Below are 18,836 nucleotides of genomic sequence, written 5' to 3'. Positions count from 1 at the left end.
AAAGAATTCATCCGAATAAATCATAGATAATGTACTGGTCCAGTTCACAATGTGTTTTTTTTAATCCCCATTCCTTAGGTCTGCGAGCGAATCCCGACCATCAGTACACAACTCAAAATTCTTTCCACTGTCAAAGCTACCATGCTGGGCAGAACTAATATCAGCGATGAAGAGTCAGAACAGGTAAGAGGTGTAAAAAATTGATAGTAGCGTGGAACTGCTGATCAGCTTTATGGGGAAAAATACACAACACGTAGTACCAGATGCGTTCCGGGAAGTCAGCCGGTTAGTGAAGATGGTTTCAGTGTAGTGTCAAAAGCGACAGTTTAATAGAGGAACGTCAGTCCCTCCCGAGGCAAAAAGCTACTGCGGTTTAGGTTTTTATTTGAAGAACTTCGTCATCTCCGTGAGCGCACAGCGAGAAGCGGGGCCGGCGGGCGTGACGTGGGCGGGGGCGTAGCGCCCTCTGGTGGTTCGCGGTGAGAACAGTGACGCTTCGACACCGCCTTGGGAGCTTGTCCCGCAGTTCCGTCGGCTTCCCAGTGCGTGTGTCAGCTGAAACCCTGCCGCTCTGGCTTCTGCGAGAGCTTACTCTGCTCTGAGGCACTAAGCTTTTACTCGGGCTTTGCACACACGTAGAGCGAGAAACGGGAAAGCCTTGCGAGTCGGGACAACGCTTGCTAGCTTCCAGAGGCTAGTCGTTTTCATCATAGTTTAAGTCAGCAGTTGACTTCATGCTTGCACTGGGAGTCCTTATGCATGATGGGTTTCTGTGCCACTGTCCTGGATGTGGTGTATACATGGGAAATGTTTAATTTTCTTGACAGGCAACTGAGATGTTGGTTCATAATGCCCAGAATCTCATGCAGTCTGTGAAGGAAACTGTGAGAGAAGCTGAAGCAGCATCCATTAAGATAAGAACAGATGCTGGATTCACTCTTCGCTGGGTCAGAAAGACCCCGTGGTATCAGTAAACACTTGCCGCATAAGTATTGTTTTCTGTAACATAAAATGCCTTTTTTCGGAAACAGAAGAGATATATTAACAGCAAAAGGTGCTGTATACATGAGCTTAAGGTTAGCTTATGCTAATGCCCCATTCTAAGGGTATGAATTCTAAGAGAATGCATTTCAAATGTCTTCGGATTGCATTTGATGTCGAACACCTCAAAATTGCTTCCGACAGTAGACAGTTCTTAGCCTTTATTTTTTTTCTTTTGAAGACTCTTTTCATGAATTCTGTACTTGCAGAAGCACATTTCATTTATGCACTGTGTATTCCAGTAGTTTCCATGTGATGATATAAAACATGGACCTCACTTTAAGCTTGTGTTGAGAGTCTAGGACACTATCGGTTACTTGGCAGGTTTTTAGGGATAATCATTGATATAGAAACATTCAGCTCTTCAATAGGATTTTAGCTGGCTGTTCTTAAACCATGCAGAAATGATGGAAGGTGTGGAGTTTTTAATTAAGGGGGTGAAGGCAGCAGAACAGTTGTAAATTGAAGATTAAAATTCCATGTCTGAAATGATTTTTTTTTTTTTTTGCTTTTGATTTTTGCCTGGCAAGAGTATTTTAACAAAAACTGGAGCCGTCTTTGTCACCTTCCTGTCACCCTGTAGGTAGGCATTCCAGAACTCTTGTACTGTACTGAGATGCTTTGCAGTGGATGTTAGTGGCACACTGTTAACAGCTTGGGCCTTATGGCTGGAGACCATAAATCACGGAACTCTTTCCTTCTTGCTCAATTCAGTGATGTATTGAGCTGAAAAATTCTGGTTCTCTTAAGCTAGCTGCATGTCCAGGACCAGAAAATGCCACGTGCTGGCTTTTTCCTTTTGAAAACTAAATGAGCACATGCAATTATTCTTTTTCCTCTTCCCTCCTTCTAATGTTATTCCAGCCACTCAAGATGGAAATTAAAAGATAAAGATATTCAATTTAAAAAGACATTTTGCCTCACTGCCCTTGTTTCCAACAATGCATAAGCTTTTTGAAACACAAGCATGGCAGGGACATGAAAGCCTTTTTTAGGTAGTCTGATGGCTACCAGCAAATGGTGGTTCCTAATGCTAAACACACAAGGATATTTTTTGACATTTGGATTTTGGAGGCTCAAAAATCTTCTTTCAAGTTCTAGTAATAGTGAACAAAGTGTTACTGTATCTTTAAAAAAACCCAAGCAAAACCACAACAATAAAACCCCACAAAATACCCCCACTTTATTAGTAAAATAGACTTGGGATATTTTTACCCTTCCATAATTGAATATGCCTTTGTATATAAATAGCTATATGCATTCATTTAATTGCTCCATAGTCTCTTTTGGCATTTCACAGAAAGGAGAATTATCGTTTTAGAAATGAGTCTCTGTATGTTTGTGAGGAACACTTGCAGATTTCTGCCCAGATCAGCACTGGTGCCTCATGATGCCCTCTGAATTGGCTGAAAATTGTTGCATGATCAAACCGCCTTTGACAGAAGTTCCCGCGTGGAAAAACTGCTCAGTCTTAACAGCTGGAAGAGACCCAATATAGTCAGCTGTCCTTTACGTGTCCGCAACAGTTATTCTACAGTTGGGCTTTCTCCCTTCCCCCCCGCCCCTTCATTGCACTGTTATCTAAAAAGGGAAGTTAAACTGATGATAATACATCTGCCTCAAACTGACCTTGGCAAGGGAAAGCATGCGTCCATCTTGGATTCACTCCTTGTGTCTGGGTATTGCGGAACACGTGGTACTTCGGATCTTTCCTTAGTGTTCTCTTCCTGCAACTACCTGCAGCAGGAAGGGGAAGGAAGGGGTGCCAGAGCCTTAACCTGACTGTCTTGCATTTGGTTGGTTTATACCAGCTCTTAAACATAACTGTAATGTAGTAATTTCTATTTAATAGTAAATAACACTGAATAGGTAGGGGTTATTTTTAAAGGATTTTCTAAAAAGTCTTCCTGTATTACTTTTCCATGCTCCTCCTATTTCCTCCCCCCGATTCAGGCTTCTCTGAGACTTTTTTTTTTAGCATCACTGTTTAGTTGCTTGACTGATATTAATGCAATATTACTAATGCCTTTAATACATAATTGTTTATGCCAAAGATCACTTTCTGTTTATTGAGGAATGTTTGCAGGAAAGTTATGAATCATGGTTGCCTTTGATATATGAATGTTTGCTGTAAGTTCTTGAACTGTTTTGTAGAAGCAAAGATACTTGTCCACCATATGCAATTACTGCTTTTTTTGAACACTATTGGTCTTCAGACCTGAAATGCAGCAGAAATTTGAAAAAGACCATGAATGTCACTTAGAAATGTTTTACCACTATAAAACTTTGTTTATAAACCAAAATGTATTGTATAGTCTAATGTTTTCAACCTTTCTTTGGTTCTGTTAAAACAATAAAAATGCATTTGTACAAATGTCAGCTTCTGAGTATTAATGATAATGGAGCAGTGATATAACACCGTAACAAGAACAGAAAAAAGCTAAAGCGGCAGAAACACTAAAGAACAATTGTTTATACAGATTCTGAACAGAGAAAAGTGCAATGTTCCTCAAATGGAAGAAGATAAAACAAAGTTGTGTCTTTTCTGCCTGTAAAACTATTAATTAAAGAACTTACTGGAAGCCGTGGTCCAGTGGAAGAAAATGGGAGGTTTTTCCAGAGGCCTGATGGTCATCTGCTCTAGTGGCACTGAACAAGATGCTGAAAACTTGAAATGGGATCGGCCTGATCCTGTCAATAAGGGAAGAACTGCTACTCTGGCCAACACCTTGATAATCTGAATTTTGCTTTACAAAGTGAATGCGAGGGTGGTGAGCATGGAATTGCTGTCCTGTTTCTTTCACAGTAAGAACCTGTTAAACACTTGCTAAAAATTTCTCCCAGCACATGTAATGTTCAGACTCTGTGGAACTAATGCTTATTGGTGCTGCAGGACCAAACATTTGAACATTTGTGTTCAAAAAATGTGTGGATGTGGCACTTCAAGACATGATTTAGGGGACATGGTGGCGCTGGATTAATGGTTGGACTTGATGATCTTGAAGGTCCTTTCCAACCTAGTGATTCTGTGATAGTCTCACAGTGCTGGAAGGTATCTGGGATCTGGTAATAATAGGTAAGATTTCATACAGATCACACAGTTCTCCTTGTATCTGAGAGAGGATGAGAACCTGGGAGACAATCACCTTTGTCGGCACTCCCAGAGCTGGACACCTAGAGAAGGGGAGATCAGAAGTTGGCGGTACCAATTCCTCAATGACATCCTCAGCTGTCTGAAGCTGTACTACTCATACAGGTGCTGGTGCAATTTTTTTTAGCAGGGACAATATGTACACAGTCCCCCCTGCCCTTCTGCAGATTCTGCAGCCAAGTTTCCCTGTGTTTGGAGAAATGGCTGAAGCCACCATACCTACAGCAAAAAGCGTAAGCCTCACACAACAAATGCCATTTCCCTGATGAAAACCACCTTCATGCTGAGGGTGGTTCCCTACCAGGTGAGTGTAATTCTTGTTGACAGTGATTTCTGGTGTGCTGTGAAGCATGGATCAAAGCCCTTCCAGGGACAGCGGCTTTGCGCATGCTTCCCTGGAGCTGGAGTTACAGAAGGTTGGCAAGGCTTGTTCTGTAACGTGCTGAAGGGAAGTGCTGGTGTTGAGACTAGCCAGTTTTGATCTTACCTTATGCTCTACATCAGTAACGGTGTCAGTTCTGAAAGGAGCATTTTTCAGGCTGTTGATGCAGGCAGTGGCTCTAGCTACTCAGACTTAAGCTTGGGATGTAATCAGTTACATCTGAAGATGAGACTTCTAGTAAAATTACCGTAATTGAAGGATGCTGCTTGCTGAAATGTGGAGCAGAACTGTAGGATGAGTAATGATGGATGTTTCTCCAGCCGAAAAAGGTAGACTAGAAGGTTGGTAGCTTTTAATACCTGGTATTGCGTCTACATAAATAGCAAGGCTTTCTCATAGGTGCTGGCTCTTAAAAGCGCCGCTTTATCTACACTGATCTGCTCTAACTTCAGAAATACAAAATGGTTGTCTGGTATTATAACTAGGGTAACTTGGACACAAAGTTAGCAACAAAGAATATATGCTGATTATTTTTCTAACTGTCTTGCTGCCAGTGCTGAGATGGGTTGTCTCGCCCCCCCTCCCACCTTTCTTCAGACAGGATCATTTTTTGTCCCGTTTTGACTACTGAATGACTTTGCTTTAGATGAAGAATTGGAACTAAAGTTAGCACCTATTATCCATCTGTAAGCCAAGCAAGTTAGGGAAACAAGGATTCTCCAGTCTCCCTACTACGTACTGACCAAACGTACGGTTTGAAACCTGATGGGTACTGTGGAGCATGTGTTGGTTTACAGAGATAACAGATTTATGCTGGTGTATAAGGAAAAGTTTAGTCAGCCTTGCATCATCATTATTGTGTCTTTGGAATGTCATCATCTAAATGTTAATTGTCCTCAATTTAAAAATAAAAAATAGGAGAGAGGGCTTACCTGCCATGCTCCTAAATGCCCTTTCTAAACTTTAAATAGTTGCACAGTGATCAAGTTCAGTAAAGATGTAGCAAATAGTCATCGTTTAATTGTAGATCAGATGTCTCCCACCTAAGAACATCATGAATAGTTTACAATAGCATGAACATTTCACAAGGGAAGATGTATGTGCAGTAGAGTTCCCTTTATTTCATAACACTAAAGCACACAACCATTAAATACACTTGACACTCCTATTGTGCTACCTAAAAAGCTATGCTCCAATGCACACGTGGCACAAATCTGGTGGCATCCACTTCGAACAAGTGGAACATCTAAACCAAAGCAAAGGCTTCACATAAAAAATAGATCTTACTCTCTGCAACTGTATTCTTAAAAAAAATGGTGGTGGTGATGAGACCAAATGGAAAGAAAGTGGATTACTGAAACAACCACCGCCTCCCAGATTGAATGCAGAATGTTATTTTTATCAGCTCATCTGCAGATGGCACAAATGGAAGCTGGTTAAGGCAAATGCTTCTTAGGAAAGGCGATTTCTTGTAAACAACAAGGAAATTATTTTTTTCTTCATTAGAAGCTGTTTCTCGGGAGTGACACTCGCTATGTCCCAGGCCCCTGTGGGACCCCTACCCCTCTCACTGCCGCTCTCTATTTCTGAAGGGATTACATGATGCTTTGTGGAATGCCAGCTTGCAGCTGGCTGTCAGAATAGCTAAGCTTTTTTTGCAGGCAGCTGCAGCAGCAAAACGTGCTGCCACAAGGCTTTTCCAGTGGCCTGTCTGGCCTTCATAATGTGCTTGGCCTCTGGGCTTTGGTGTCTGACTGGCAGTGTAGTGTTGGTGACATTTTGTGGATCACCTATATCAAACTATTCACCAGCACAACAATTTAGTAAAAAAAGAGTGAAGGTGTATTAGGAAAAAAGTACCTTACTTTAAAGCCGTATTAAAAAAAACTAAGCTATGCTTTCATTTTAAGAGCTGCTGTGCACAAAATGCTTTGATCCCAAACTAATCAGTGTATTAATTAATTGGCACCTAATTAATAGCAACAGAAGTCACTAAGCAGTCAAGTTTTTTTAAGGGGAATTTCCTCTTGGAAGTAGAGCATCTTCTCATGTCCTGACTTGGAATTTTCCTGCTTTTGTAATGTATTTGACACCTTTAAAAGGCTTGTATTTTTCTCCATACATGTCTAGGCGATTCACTTTCAGTCCTGAAAAATACAAGCACAAGTACAAAGTTAAAAGCAGAATGCTAGAAACCATGTCAGTCTGTTTAAAAGTCCTGCTTTCTTGAACCATGTTAAGATTGGTTAGAAGGGTAACTGTCCTTCCTTTCACAAGTCCATCTGGTTTGAAACCGCAGAAGAGACCGTTCTTGTCACCTAATCACAGCTGCCCTGGTAGGGCAACAGCTTCTGGCTGTTCTACTCAGTGAGCCAACATCCTCCTTCCAAAGGATGAACTACTGAACAAACGAGTCCATCTTCCACAGCTCTTGTGCACTGCATTCGTTTCCAATAATGTAGATAAAGCAAAGGACAAGTTTTACAATTCTTTTCACTCTAAATGGTAATTGGAAGGATCAAAAATCCCTCTACTATTAATTGAGGAATGCCAGCAGCTATCTAAGAGTTTCAGGTTGTCCCCTGCTTTCTCACAGTCCACTATCTCTGGCATCCAGCCATTGGATCCACTATGTTTTGCTCGATTTAAACTGGTGGGTTGCAAGTTTAAGAGGAAACTGCAAGACTGTGTTCTTACACGGACTAATCGTTATTTACTCAGCAAAGTAGTCTAGGAAGCAAAAGGACCCTAGCCTCGTACTCGCCTAGAAAGGTACTATATGTACTGCCACCAATTCTCATCTACTGCCTTCAGTCATCCTCCTGGAAAGACCCAAACATGAGTCTTTGCTCTGTTATGGTCTTAATCCTGCAAAGCTTGCTTGCAGAAGCATTTTACACATGGACAAATCGCATGATTTAAGTGTTTGCAGACTGAGGCCTTGTTTGCTTTAAATTTACTTTCACACTTACCCTATAGACTTCATTCCGATTTTACTTGCAGATTGTTCTGAAGATGAAAAACTAACCAGCTCCAGAAGGAAAGAATAAGATGGGCATTCTTCAAAATTAAAGGAGTTTTTTGACCACTATAAAGGGCTTTAGTTGTACAAGGCTAAAGCAAGTCAAGAGCAGCATGCTAAATCATCATCCATCACTCTTCACTAAAAGGATAAATTTGCATGTTTAATGCACAAGTCAACAAAGAAAAATCCATTCTTGTGTTCTCTTCTCTCAGTCTTTCTTGAGCAAAATGATTGGGAATTCACAATTCCCAGCTAGGGAGCCTTCCAGCAAGGGTAACTGTCAGGTTTGGGTAAATCAGATTTTACCTTATTGGACGAAGCTGACTTCAGATCAGCATCTCCAATTAAAAGAGTAACAGTTTCCCACTTCATTTTCTGCTGCTACTCATTCTGTCAGTACCAATTTCACATAACACCCACTCGCTCACCTGAAATTGCAAGCTGTTGTATCTTAAACTGGATGTTTAAACTCGGATTCTCCTCTGGCTTGGGGGCTCCAGACTGCAGGTTCACTATGCCCTTCAGGTTTGGTAGCTTTTGAGGGGTAATTTTGCCAACGTCCCACGTTAACACCTTGTCAGGAAAGAGAGAATAGTAGCAGTAGCTTTCTAGGAAACAGCCTATGAGGTCAAGTTCATGTCAAGCTTTTCGTTTGCAGGCTGAGAACAGAAAGTAGCCTGGTAGCCCTCAGAATTATCCCACTGGCTCTGGGAGATGGCATGGTTAGAGCTCCTGCAGATACGCTGTCTTTTCTTTCCCAGCATTTCTTTTGCCCTGTCAGGGTTCCTTAGTTGGTCTGTGCGCTTAGTAAGTCTTGTTCCCTTAGTGATGGTGATGGTTTCTGTCTCAGATGGGGTCAGCTAGATCCATGAAGCAAGGAGAGCAACCAGCACAACGGTCGTAGGAACTTAAACACGAGAATGAGCAGGACAGGAGCAAGGCACTTGGCAAAAGGAGATGTTTAAGCTACAGTAACTCTCCTAAGGATCACTTGTTTCCCATTGATTCTTACCCTTCAAAAAAGATACATGGAACCAAACTGGCCCTTTACTCACCCACAAGAGGGGTGGTTTTTGTTCTTATCATAAACTGAAAATTCTCCAAACTTTGGCAGTTACAATCTACCTAGTTATCCCAACTCTTGATAAAAACACAGTATCATTCGTTTCTGCAGAGAGGAAAGGAGACTTCAAGTGTTTTTGTTGATGTGCTTGTTTTTAAAAGATCAAGGTCTGTTCTTTTTGAAGCAAGAAGTTACTTGGAGAGCTTTCACTTACAATTCAAATCAATTGCTGAATATTCCAAGGGCAGCAGAAAGCTCAGAGCAGGGTGTTAGAGCCAGCAGAATGTTTTGGCTCAGATTGCATTTCAGCAAAATGGTTCCTGGGTACTAAAAGCACTTCAGGAGCTTTAGGAAATTTAGGTCTCAAACCCCAACTCATAGGCAAGAAAGCAGGACTCCCAAGATACAGTTTTTCTTGGGAGCTTCAGATCGTTTGTTTTCCTTCCAGTGTGTCTTCAGGCAGATCTTTTGGAAGAGGGTTTGGTTTTGGTTTTTTTTCCTCATCTCCTACTCCCTGTTTTTATGGCTACCTATTTTCAAGTCTACTGGTTTTTCTCCAGATAAGTACGTTTTAAAGAACACAGATTTCAAAATATAGCATAGCTGAAACCACGAGCAAAGTACTACTGCATCCACTAAAGAAAAATATTAGGGGGGTGAGGGAGCAGGGGAAAAGAGAGGAAGGAAAGGGAGAGGAGAGGAGAAAGGAAGGGAAAGGAAAGGAGGCTGATAAAACCAGAAATCACAACTGATGTGTATCTAAGTTTAAAAAAGTAAGTTTTAAAGAGAAGATTTTAATTCATAAACATATGCTGAAAGGAAGGTTTTCTGCTAAGTGTGGAACACTGCTCCAGTGCTCTGCAATATGTATGACTTGTTCTATTATAGCCTTAGATATTTAAATAAATGAAAACTTAAGACTTACTTTAGTAACTGGGTCAAACGTATAGCTGCCTTGTGTAGCGGTGAGGTTCATATTCAGTACAGCCTTTGGCATGTGAACTGTCATGACAACTCCTTCTACTGTTTTCCCCATATTCTGTTTTGGTCCAATGGTAACATCAAATCTTCCTGAAGAACTATTTTCTTTAAAACTGATCATGTGTTTCACATATACAGGAATTGCCACCAAGCTGAAAAGAGACGACAGTAGCTGAATGCATCCTGGCTACTTCTTTGCTCAAGAAAATAAAGCTCTTTCTCATAAACAGTTCTTGTATTTCTGGCAGGTATTCAAGTTAGAATCAGTTTGTTTCAAAAGTGAAAAGTGATACTCAGCCCTTCAACATCATCGCTGAAGTGGTTTTATTAGCAGAGAAATCACAGGAAAAAAAGAAGATTTTCTTCCAAATCACTTGTCCTAATCTCTTTCCCTCCATCTGTTTATTTTTTTTAAAGTAATCTCACCAAATCTCAGAGCCAATTCTCAGAACAGCCACCAGTCAAATAAGACTTGGTTTGCAAGTATCTGCAGTTCAGACTTTTTTGCTTTATTCTTTTTCAGAAGATCAGAGTTCTCTATTGTCTACAGACTTAGCCACAAAGCATCTAGCAGCAATGATTACCAGGACTGAATAGCTCTATATTAGTCATGTGTAGTTTATCCCACTGAAAAATGATTGCTGAGTACCAGCAGCTCACTGAAAAACTCTTTGCTTGTTTTAGGGGGGACAGAGCAAGAGATGAGAAAAAAACCTGAGAACATGCATTTTGGCAATGATGCAAATTCCTCCCATAACAAGGAGAAATTTGCAGTTACTCAGATGGGAAGTGGTAGATGGTATATCTGAAGAACCAGGGTGTCTAAATAGAAACGTACTTCTGTGAACTGACACGGTAGGAGATCAATCTGAAATTCCCGTCGGGAGGAATAAACGAAAGGACTCTCTCAGACTCCCAGCGTTTGAACCGTATACATGGGTGGAAGCTGACGTCATCCAGCAGCCGTGGGTTCTGTAAGTAGCGGCAAAGTGGTAAGTGAAATCTCATCAAGTATCAGCAGTTTGAACTAGCTTCTGAACTCTACACAATTCCTATTTCTTTGTCTTTAAGTATTGTTCCCAGCCGTTAGCTGAGATGCGTTACTGAGCTAGATGGATTTCTGGTCTGACCTGGCACAGCAGTTCCTGTGATTGTATTTTTATGTACAGACAAAAGCCATTTCAACTACTGAGCAGTGCAGCAGCTTCTAAAATATAATGCAAAACTTGTTATTTTTTTCTATGTGTAACACATGAAGCAGTGATTACGCTCTTAAAATTGTTTAACTCTGATCATTAAGAAAAATAAATACTGAGCAATTAAAATTCACAAATATATGCTAAATTTACCATGAAAGAAAGAGAAAGATCTGGCATTCCTGAGAGCTTAATGCACGAATCAATGACACCCTGGATTTCTGCAAAGACTGTGGAACCTGCAGGGGAAAAAACCCCATTATTAATGTTATAATGTAATCATTATTAACATTATTATCAAAGGCCTAACAAATGTTGCAAAGTGCAGCTAGACGACACAGATGACATTTGCACAACACTCAAGAACACACTAAGCAGATAGGAAAGGTCATTCCACAGTTACCTGTGGCCTGGGCAGCTTGCTAAAATACACGACCCAGAGCAAATAGCTTGTCCCAAATCAGCTAATTATACTTGTGCCAGCTGTTACAAAGGACTCGTACTGGATGTGCTTGAACTGGTTGCCAGCAATGAGCAAATAAGAATTTCAGAATACGCAAACTCTGAATCTTCCTTTCTTTCATCCCTGTCCTCTGTCTCCAGAAAACTAGCAAGTTATGTAGTGGTGCAGGGAAGTTGAAGCACATGAAAACAGTCAACATCAAAATGCAGGAAGTTTATGCTATAAGCTCCAGATAACCTTGGCTTTCACAAGCATGGCTTGTTTAACAGTGGGATTACATATTTATCTTGAGGTTAAATAAATCTATAGCAAAAAAGCACCAACCACAGAACCCCAAAGCAAGAAGAACAAGCACCTTACCCAGGAAAGGCTCCTTAAACTCCCTATAGGGCAGAAAGGCAGGAGCAGGACTCTGGACTATTGAGCCCTACAAGCAAAGGCTATTTCAGAAGATATGAAGAAACTACTGCTGATTAGTTAAGGGGAAGGAGAAACTGTGGGTTAATACTTTGCCGGAAAGAAGGGATCCTGTTTCAGATGAAAGCAGTTAACCATATTCCTATGAAACAAGATAACATCCCTATTCTAGGAGAGCAACCTTATCTACTTCCTAGTCCTAGTGAAGGTTAGGAAGAAAGATTCTTGCATTGCTAGTCCCCAATGGATCAGAGCAGAAAAAAGCAGCTATGACTACTGCATGATCCTCAGTAGGAAATTTAAATACTCAGTGGACACTGATTTGGCTTGAAATACATACAGAAATACAAACATGGTCTTGGTTATAACTTCTCAGACTAACTACTCATACCCCTCTTGGGAATCCTATTGAGCTAGGAAAGTAACATAGCCGTCGAGGTGTTCTGACTGACTGCCACCTCCTTTTAGTTCCAAGACTGTGAGGGTAAGAGCTGCACAATAGCTGTTTATGACTATCTGGTTCAATGGTGGCCAAAGTGTTGCCTGAATTGGTGTATGGAACCAAAACAACATTGACTACTGCAGCACTGAATGAAGAAATTGGAGATTTGCTCCCTGCCCCATACCACCACCAAATGGTGCCAGGCAGTCTTCAGCTTTAGTAACTGATGGCTCCAATAATGAATAAACCAGCAGTTTTCTTTTTAAATCAGGTGTTTCTACTTCTTGGCACTAACAACTTTTACACAAAAGCTATCAGACTCCTCCTCAGAGTTAAATCTCCGATTTTTGTAGTTTGAAGATATCATGTTTCATTTACAGAAAAGAAAGCAGTATTATTATGCTTCATAATATCTGGCTCCAGCTTATATAAAAGGAAAACAATACCATCCAGCTCCTTTGCACCAAGTTTTGTCACGCTATCAGAAGAAAACTAATGAAAGCTTTCATCTCACTCATTTGAAGGCCTACAAGGACTACAGTAAATTGTTGTCAGTAACAATGGAAGATAATTTTCTCATCACATTTAAACTTCAACTATTTTTTCCCATTTATATCTCTTAAGGGATAATCAATATACAAACAGAAAACATCTAAGTACAGAATATCTTGTCAATGTTCTTGAAGCAGCCTAGAGCACATTGCTAGTTTAAGATGAACTGAAGAAATGAATTTGGGCACATCATTTTAAATTGTGTATTTCTATTTAAGATATAGATTCATGTATATAAAACACAAAAAAACGGTTGGACCGTATTCTCTGTAAACATCAGCAGTGAAATGTAAACACATTCAACACACAAAAATTAATCTGCAAGGCATCTTACCTGATTTGTCAATAATTGCATCAATTTCTTCAATGACATCAAAATAGGCTTCATTGTTTGTGTATTTTACACCTGCTCTGCGCCAAGGAATGTTGGACAATTGTCCAGTGGGAAGTGTGTCACCCACATTACTACTGCCTTAAAAATGAAAAGGAACTCCAAATCAGTAATTAATTACAAGAGCAATGTTTCAAATGCCAAAATTAAGAATCAAAGCAAGGCCACAAGAACTGTTGCCTAGAACCTGGACCACTAAAATTTCATTCATTAGGTGACATGAATGCACTTTAAGGATGTGTCCAGACTTACGTTTTTCAGACTATACTTTGCACAGCAAAATACAAGGCTCAAGGCAGCAGGAGGTTTGAGTGGGAGTAGATGTGGGGCTAGATCCTATGAAGGATTTCATCACTACAATTCAAGACCTTACAGCTCGTTGTAAGGGCCTTAAGCATGCTTCCCCCTTCTCCTGGGTTTTAGCTGGCTGACTTCAGGGCTGGTTAACTGATAAGAGTTGCTATGCAGAAAGACCTGGAAGAAGCCTTCGGGAGGGCTCCCACCCCCTTTGCTTGGGAGCTGTTAGGCTGAGGCTCTCACCCTTGGTACACACCTGTTACCTCGCAGCAACACGACAGCCACGTCTACACCTGACCGCGTGCCAAATCGATCCAGACCCTGGCCTATAGACTTGACTATAGATCTGTCTCATCATGATGGACTTTCCTGGCAATCACTGAGCTGTAGATGACCCTGTTATCATCTGATACCGTAGATACTGCAGATGACCCTGATATCATACTGACCCTGACCTGTTGGCTCAACTTCTGGGATCCTTAACAGTGATGCCCCTGCCCCTGCCTGCCTTGCTGTCACCCTCGGCTCCTCATTCTTAATACCATCCAGTGTGAGAAAAGCGCTTCCTGAGCTATCTAGTTACAAAGTAAACCAAAGGTTCTTTAAAAAGGAAAAAAAAAAAAAATCACTTCTGGGGCTTAGGTGACTGATCTTGGGATCTCAGTATAGCGGAATCAACTCCCTCTGCTAGAAGTAGGTCTCGGGACAGGGCCACAGCTCACGCGTGCTTGTGCCCTTCAGCACAACGAATGTGGTGGTGTGCCCAGCGGGGTGACACAGCTTCACTGAGAGGCTGCTGGCCGGGGTTACCATTTCTACCACGAACTGCTGGGTGGGCCCTCTATTCGCAGGCAGGTAACAGCAGATTTCATTCTTTTGAGCTAGTACAATAACTCACACAGAAAAACCTCTCCTTAAAGTCCACTCCCACTGCATCCCTGGCGTGGAGCGCTTGCCCTGTCTGTGCCTCTGTCCCTCAGCAGCCTCGCAGGCTGCGGCAGCGCTGCGCAGGCTGGGCTGCCAGGCCAGGTAGGCAGGAGAGCTCTCAGGCCGCCCCGAGCAGGCTCTTGAGGCTCCGAGGGAATTCTAATAAGGCTTTAGATAAAACAAGAGGATTTGATGCTTGCAACCTTTCGCTTCAGGAGTCTTAATTCCCCTCACAGTGGTGCATCTAGGTCCATTAACGTCATACTTTCCGTAAGTATAACTACTACGATGCAAAACCACATTTAAAAAACCAAACAACCAAAAACCAGAAATTAAAACTGACGAGATTTATACTCAAAGATTAAACCACATGTGTTACCTCAAAGACCAGCTCTTCCAGGCACCACCTCTGCGTGGCTCTGCAACCCACCTACTATTCTCTAACACAATGTGCAGGCGAACATCTCACATATCTCTGACCCCGTGTGACACCTCACGGCGTACCTCCCTTGCACTCGCTTGCCAGACAAGCAGATTCCACCAGCTCAACTGACAGACATTTGGCTCTGTCAGTGCAAAGCATACCCATTTACAACAGCCTGAAACCCGCTCCAAACTTGATGGATGCTGATGGTGCAGATGGGGAGGAAGCCAAGGACAGGCTATTTGCTTCCCTTCACACTATCTGTTCCCAGCCAGCAAAGATTCATTAGATGTCTGTTATATACCTTTCTATAATGATTTCCTATAAAATGCATAACCTCCAATGGCCCTCAGCTATTCAAGGCTTGGGGCTAGCTCTGTACCAACCCCAGAGCACCTGTCTCCATCCAGCATGTGCTGGGAACTGCCATTCCTGAGGGACTTCAGCAGCTGTGGCTGGACCAGACAGTGCCACTGGGGATATCAAAGGGGCCAGGCATAAACTGCAAGTAAGGAGGAAGTTGCTTTTACTCAAGCCTTAATTGTGAGAAGTGGCAGGACAGTGGCCTCACTTTACAGATTCACACCAAAGTATTATTTTTTATCTATGAAACACAATGGGGCTTTGTTTTTAAACAGCCAGTGACCGCTGAAAATTAATTATTTTCATACCTGTGATGGAGTTGACAACGGAGCGCAAAATTGTGGGAGGCTTAATCAGCTCCTTCAATATGTTAGATTCTGTTGCCAGTGGGAAGCCATTGTCTAACATTTCTTCTAGAAGTTCATACACAATAACTACATTGTCCTTAATTGCAGTCTCAGAACATTCACCAAAGTAATCCTAAACAAATCAGAGATTACAAAGGAGAGGATTTTTAGTTCTGTTAAAATGCTTTGCAAAAGTTTGGGGTTTTTTGCTTACAGAAACAATCCAATATATCACGGAGTTGTAGTGCCTAAACTGACTAGCTACTTCTACAGTTTGATTGTTAAGGTTACATTTATCATCTAATTAGAAATAAAGACAGCGTGAACAGTGCAATCAATGTAATCTGCTTTACTGGTATGTATGTCCCAAAGGTTCTCCTGCTTGTGAACATTAATACATCTTCAGTTAGAAGATTCTTGCAAAATAAGGAGACTATCTTTTGGCAATGCCCAGTCTTCACAGAGGTTCCTTCATTTACAGTATCTGTAAAATAGGCTGAAAACCAACTCGTGCATCTCATCTCTCTCCTCACTACAGAATGCTTCATGACTGCATACTCCTTCTTGTTCATCTATATAACGTGAACAGTACAAAAGCTTGCAGAAAAAAGACAGCATTTACAAAGTGGGATTGGGGTTTTAGTGCATATGCACTGGTATCTATAAACCAAATGAATATACAAAATATACCTTCTTTTCCTTTGTGCTCTATAAACAGTGCTCGACTTAAAAATTGCAAAGGGGAAAGTCACTAATAGGAGGCTTTATTACCCTTCTTTAAAATAGTTTATACAAAGATTCCCTTGGAATTACTTCAATTTTAAAATTATTTAATGGTGACAGACCTGGAAAGTATCTGCTACTCGGTGTAGAAATTCGATTACAAAGAGTGGTGGCACTTCTGTCTGTATGACAGACACAAAGAAGATCTTATCCCGATAGATGCTGATGAGGTAGTGATGTGGCGTTGAGATGACAGGAGGCACATTCTCAACATCGACTGCTTTCTCCTGAGCTTCAAAGAAATAATCACACACAGATTGGCTCACAACGCTCTTCCAGTGCTTCTCCAAGAATATATCACCAGAACAGTTTATAAGAAACAGGCTGTGGATCATTTTCTGTTGGAAACACATTCAAAGAAGTTAAAATAAACGAAAGGTTATGAGGATTGACATTATTTCTTCTCCCGGATTCCCTTTCTTAACAATGGTTTTTCTTCATTAACACACACTGTGAATTTAAGAAAAAGATCTGCTTTGCAACTTTTCTTTAAATTACATTTTCTTTATTTAGAGGATTGTTCCACTACAACATATTTCACAGTGGATTAAGTTGCTAACATGTATCACAATGTAAGCAAGAAGCTAGCACCCACGATTTCCATTTTCACCCCTATTTGGTGTTTGTAATTTATTTCTTAAAGAAAAGCTGACTCTCATGAGTTGTCGCTCACTTAAACATGTTTGTCAACATGTAAGGGTAACTTATACATAGTGTTTCCTATGGCAGAGGAGTTTGCATAACATTTACACGCCTAACTAAGAATTGGACTATCGTCTTAAAGACACAGCTCTTTAGCTTGTCAGCTTTCAGACGTGAACTAGAAAAGTGTTTTTTATTTGCTGGCTGATTAGTCTCTTACTTATGACCTATGCCAAGCTGCACTTGGACAAAGGGCTGGAATTCATTAAAAGTACACAAAAATAGGAGTTTAAATCTGGTTTAATGAATAGAATTGCCTCAAATGTGCTTGACACATAAAATGTTTTACACTTAAAAACTAACTCACTCACTCATGAAAACGAGGAGTATGTATGAACCACAGGTAAGGAATGGAACTTTTTTCGTATATCTTTAAAGATTTACAAATAACGTGCCTCAGCCACTGATCCTTCATTTTATTCATGGGACAAGAAGCTTATCTGCCTTTTTAGAAAACTAATTCCCAGTCTATTTCTCAATTTTCAATGAGATAATAAGTGAAATAAGTTGTTCATTCGAATCAAGAGAATAAAATATTTTCTCCATATCTACAGAAAAGACAAATGCTATCAGAGTTCAGTTTATCTCTTTAGCCTTTACACCAGACAGATATAATGCTTTGGCTGACCTGCAGCATAACCATCCTCTGACAAAAATAAGGTCCAAGTTTAAACTCAGGCTTAGAAAACAAAACAAACAAATTGTACCTCAAGCACTGGCTCCTCATGGTAAAGTTGACCTTGTACTTATATCCTGCATAAATTAATTCTGTAGTTGCAGAAGCTGCCCCTGCCACTGGCTATTCATCCCTTTTGCCTTCCAGGTAGTGATGTGAGCAGGTCTGTGGCTCTGTAATTACCTACGTCAGGAAACTGGTCCAGCCATAAACTGACACAGAAAAAGGAATTTCTGGTCTGATCGGCTTCCTGATGCAAGTTATTACATTCCCAGAGAGTGTTACAGCTGGCGCAGAGGAGGTGGTGGAAATGGGCAGATGATAGCAATGGAGATATCTTGAATTGATGTTTATTTAGCCTTTGGAGGAATTAAAACATGACTGGAAAGAGCCCAAACAGACACAAGTTCGGTCCCCTTTCCAAGGACACTCTACACAAGGGTGTCCACACCTTGAAACAGGAAGACCACCATCAACTCTGCATGTCCAAGAGAAGCCAAACACATCTGCCAAAAACCTATCATATTTTTCATTAATCTTAGGATATTTGGCCAGGATCATGCCATAAAATGGCAGATAAAACTTGCTCCCTTGCTAATATTAACTCTGGCACACAAATGTGAAGACGGCACAGAAACATTTAGACGTAAATGGTCCAGTCCCACAGAGATATTAAGGAGTCTAAACACTGTATGATTAAGCCTCATTCCAAAATACTAGAATAAGCACTTAGCTCCATCCAGAGTGAGCTCTTGTTGCTGTATCTGAATCTAAACTCCCCAGAGTACTAGGGTGACCTCCCAACACACTTGTAACACTGAAAAATGGTCTGGCCCTGCAGATGTTGGCAGAACAAAAGTATGTCTTCCAATGCTCACCAGAGAAGGTCAGAAAGGACTACTAAAGAAGGTAGTTAGCATGCTATTTCCCTCCACCTAAGTCAGCAGATGTGGGAAAGGAGCCAAGATCCAGCTTTTCAAATTCTAAACTCCAGCTGCTCCTTCACATGCATGACAGCAACGTGCTCATCTTCATTGGGGCCTTGCCAGGTCTTGGATACCTCCTGCTAAGAGCGCACTGTCTTTGCTGGTAGACACAAAAAGACCAATAGTCAAAACGTGGACAGAAAAATCCAACTAAGCCAACATGGTGTGTAAGAGGAAGTTCTTTTGGAAATTGTGATTGCCAATTTGCTTAGAAGTGGGTAAGGAAG

At 41.1% G+C, this 18,836-nt stretch overlaps 2 protein-coding genes across 4 annotated transcripts in view; one reads left to right on the top strand and one right to left on the bottom strand.

Moving 5' to 3' along the window:
- Nucleotides 1-974, top strand: part of VCL (vinculin) — a gene marked incomplete at its 3' end in the record, with an annotated part of 59,500 nt that extends 58,526 nt beyond the window's left edge. For both annotated transcript variants that reach the window (XM_082002053.1, XM_082002052.1), the window contains 2 exons: nucleotides 79-183; nucleotides 828-974. In XM_082002053.1, the coding sequence (XP_081858179.1) occupies nucleotides 79-183; nucleotides 828-974 (252 nt within the window). The remainder of the gene's footprint in view (nucleotides 1-78; nucleotides 184-827) is intronic.
- A 5,646-nt stretch (nucleotides 975-6,620) lies between these two features.
- On the bottom strand, nucleotides 6,621-18,543 carry AP3M1 (adaptor related protein complex 3 subunit mu 1; the record flags this gene model as incomplete). Of its 2 annotated transcripts, XM_082002353.1 has the most annotated exons (9): nucleotides 6,621-6,721; nucleotides 8,028-8,172; nucleotides 9,588-9,795; nucleotides 10,482-10,615; nucleotides 10,993-11,078; nucleotides 13,048-13,185; nucleotides 15,424-15,595; nucleotides 16,308-16,583; nucleotides 18,502-18,543. In XM_082002353.1, the coding sequence occupies 8 exons, from the start codon at nucleotides 16,578-16,580 to the stop codon at nucleotides 6,621-6,623; spliced, it is 1,257 nt and encodes a 418-aa protein (XP_081858479.1). The 2 variants fall into 2 exon arrangements, with proteins under 2 accessions (XP_081858479.1, XP_081858480.1); XM_082002354.1 differs by lacking the exon at nucleotides 18,502-18,543 and having other exon boundaries at nucleotides 15,586-15,595; nucleotides 16,308-16,580.
- Nucleotides 18,544-18,836: the final 293 nt, after the last annotated feature.

The sequence above is a fragment of the Phaethon aethereus genome, assembly GCF_964289735.1.
Source record: "Phaethon aethereus genome assembly, chromosome: 7".
In the NCBI taxonomy this organism is placed as follows: domain Eukaryota; kingdom Metazoa; phylum Chordata; class Aves; order Phaethontiformes; family Phaethontidae; genus Phaethon; species Phaethon aethereus.
This window is presented reverse-complemented; position numbering and strand designations above follow the sequence as displayed.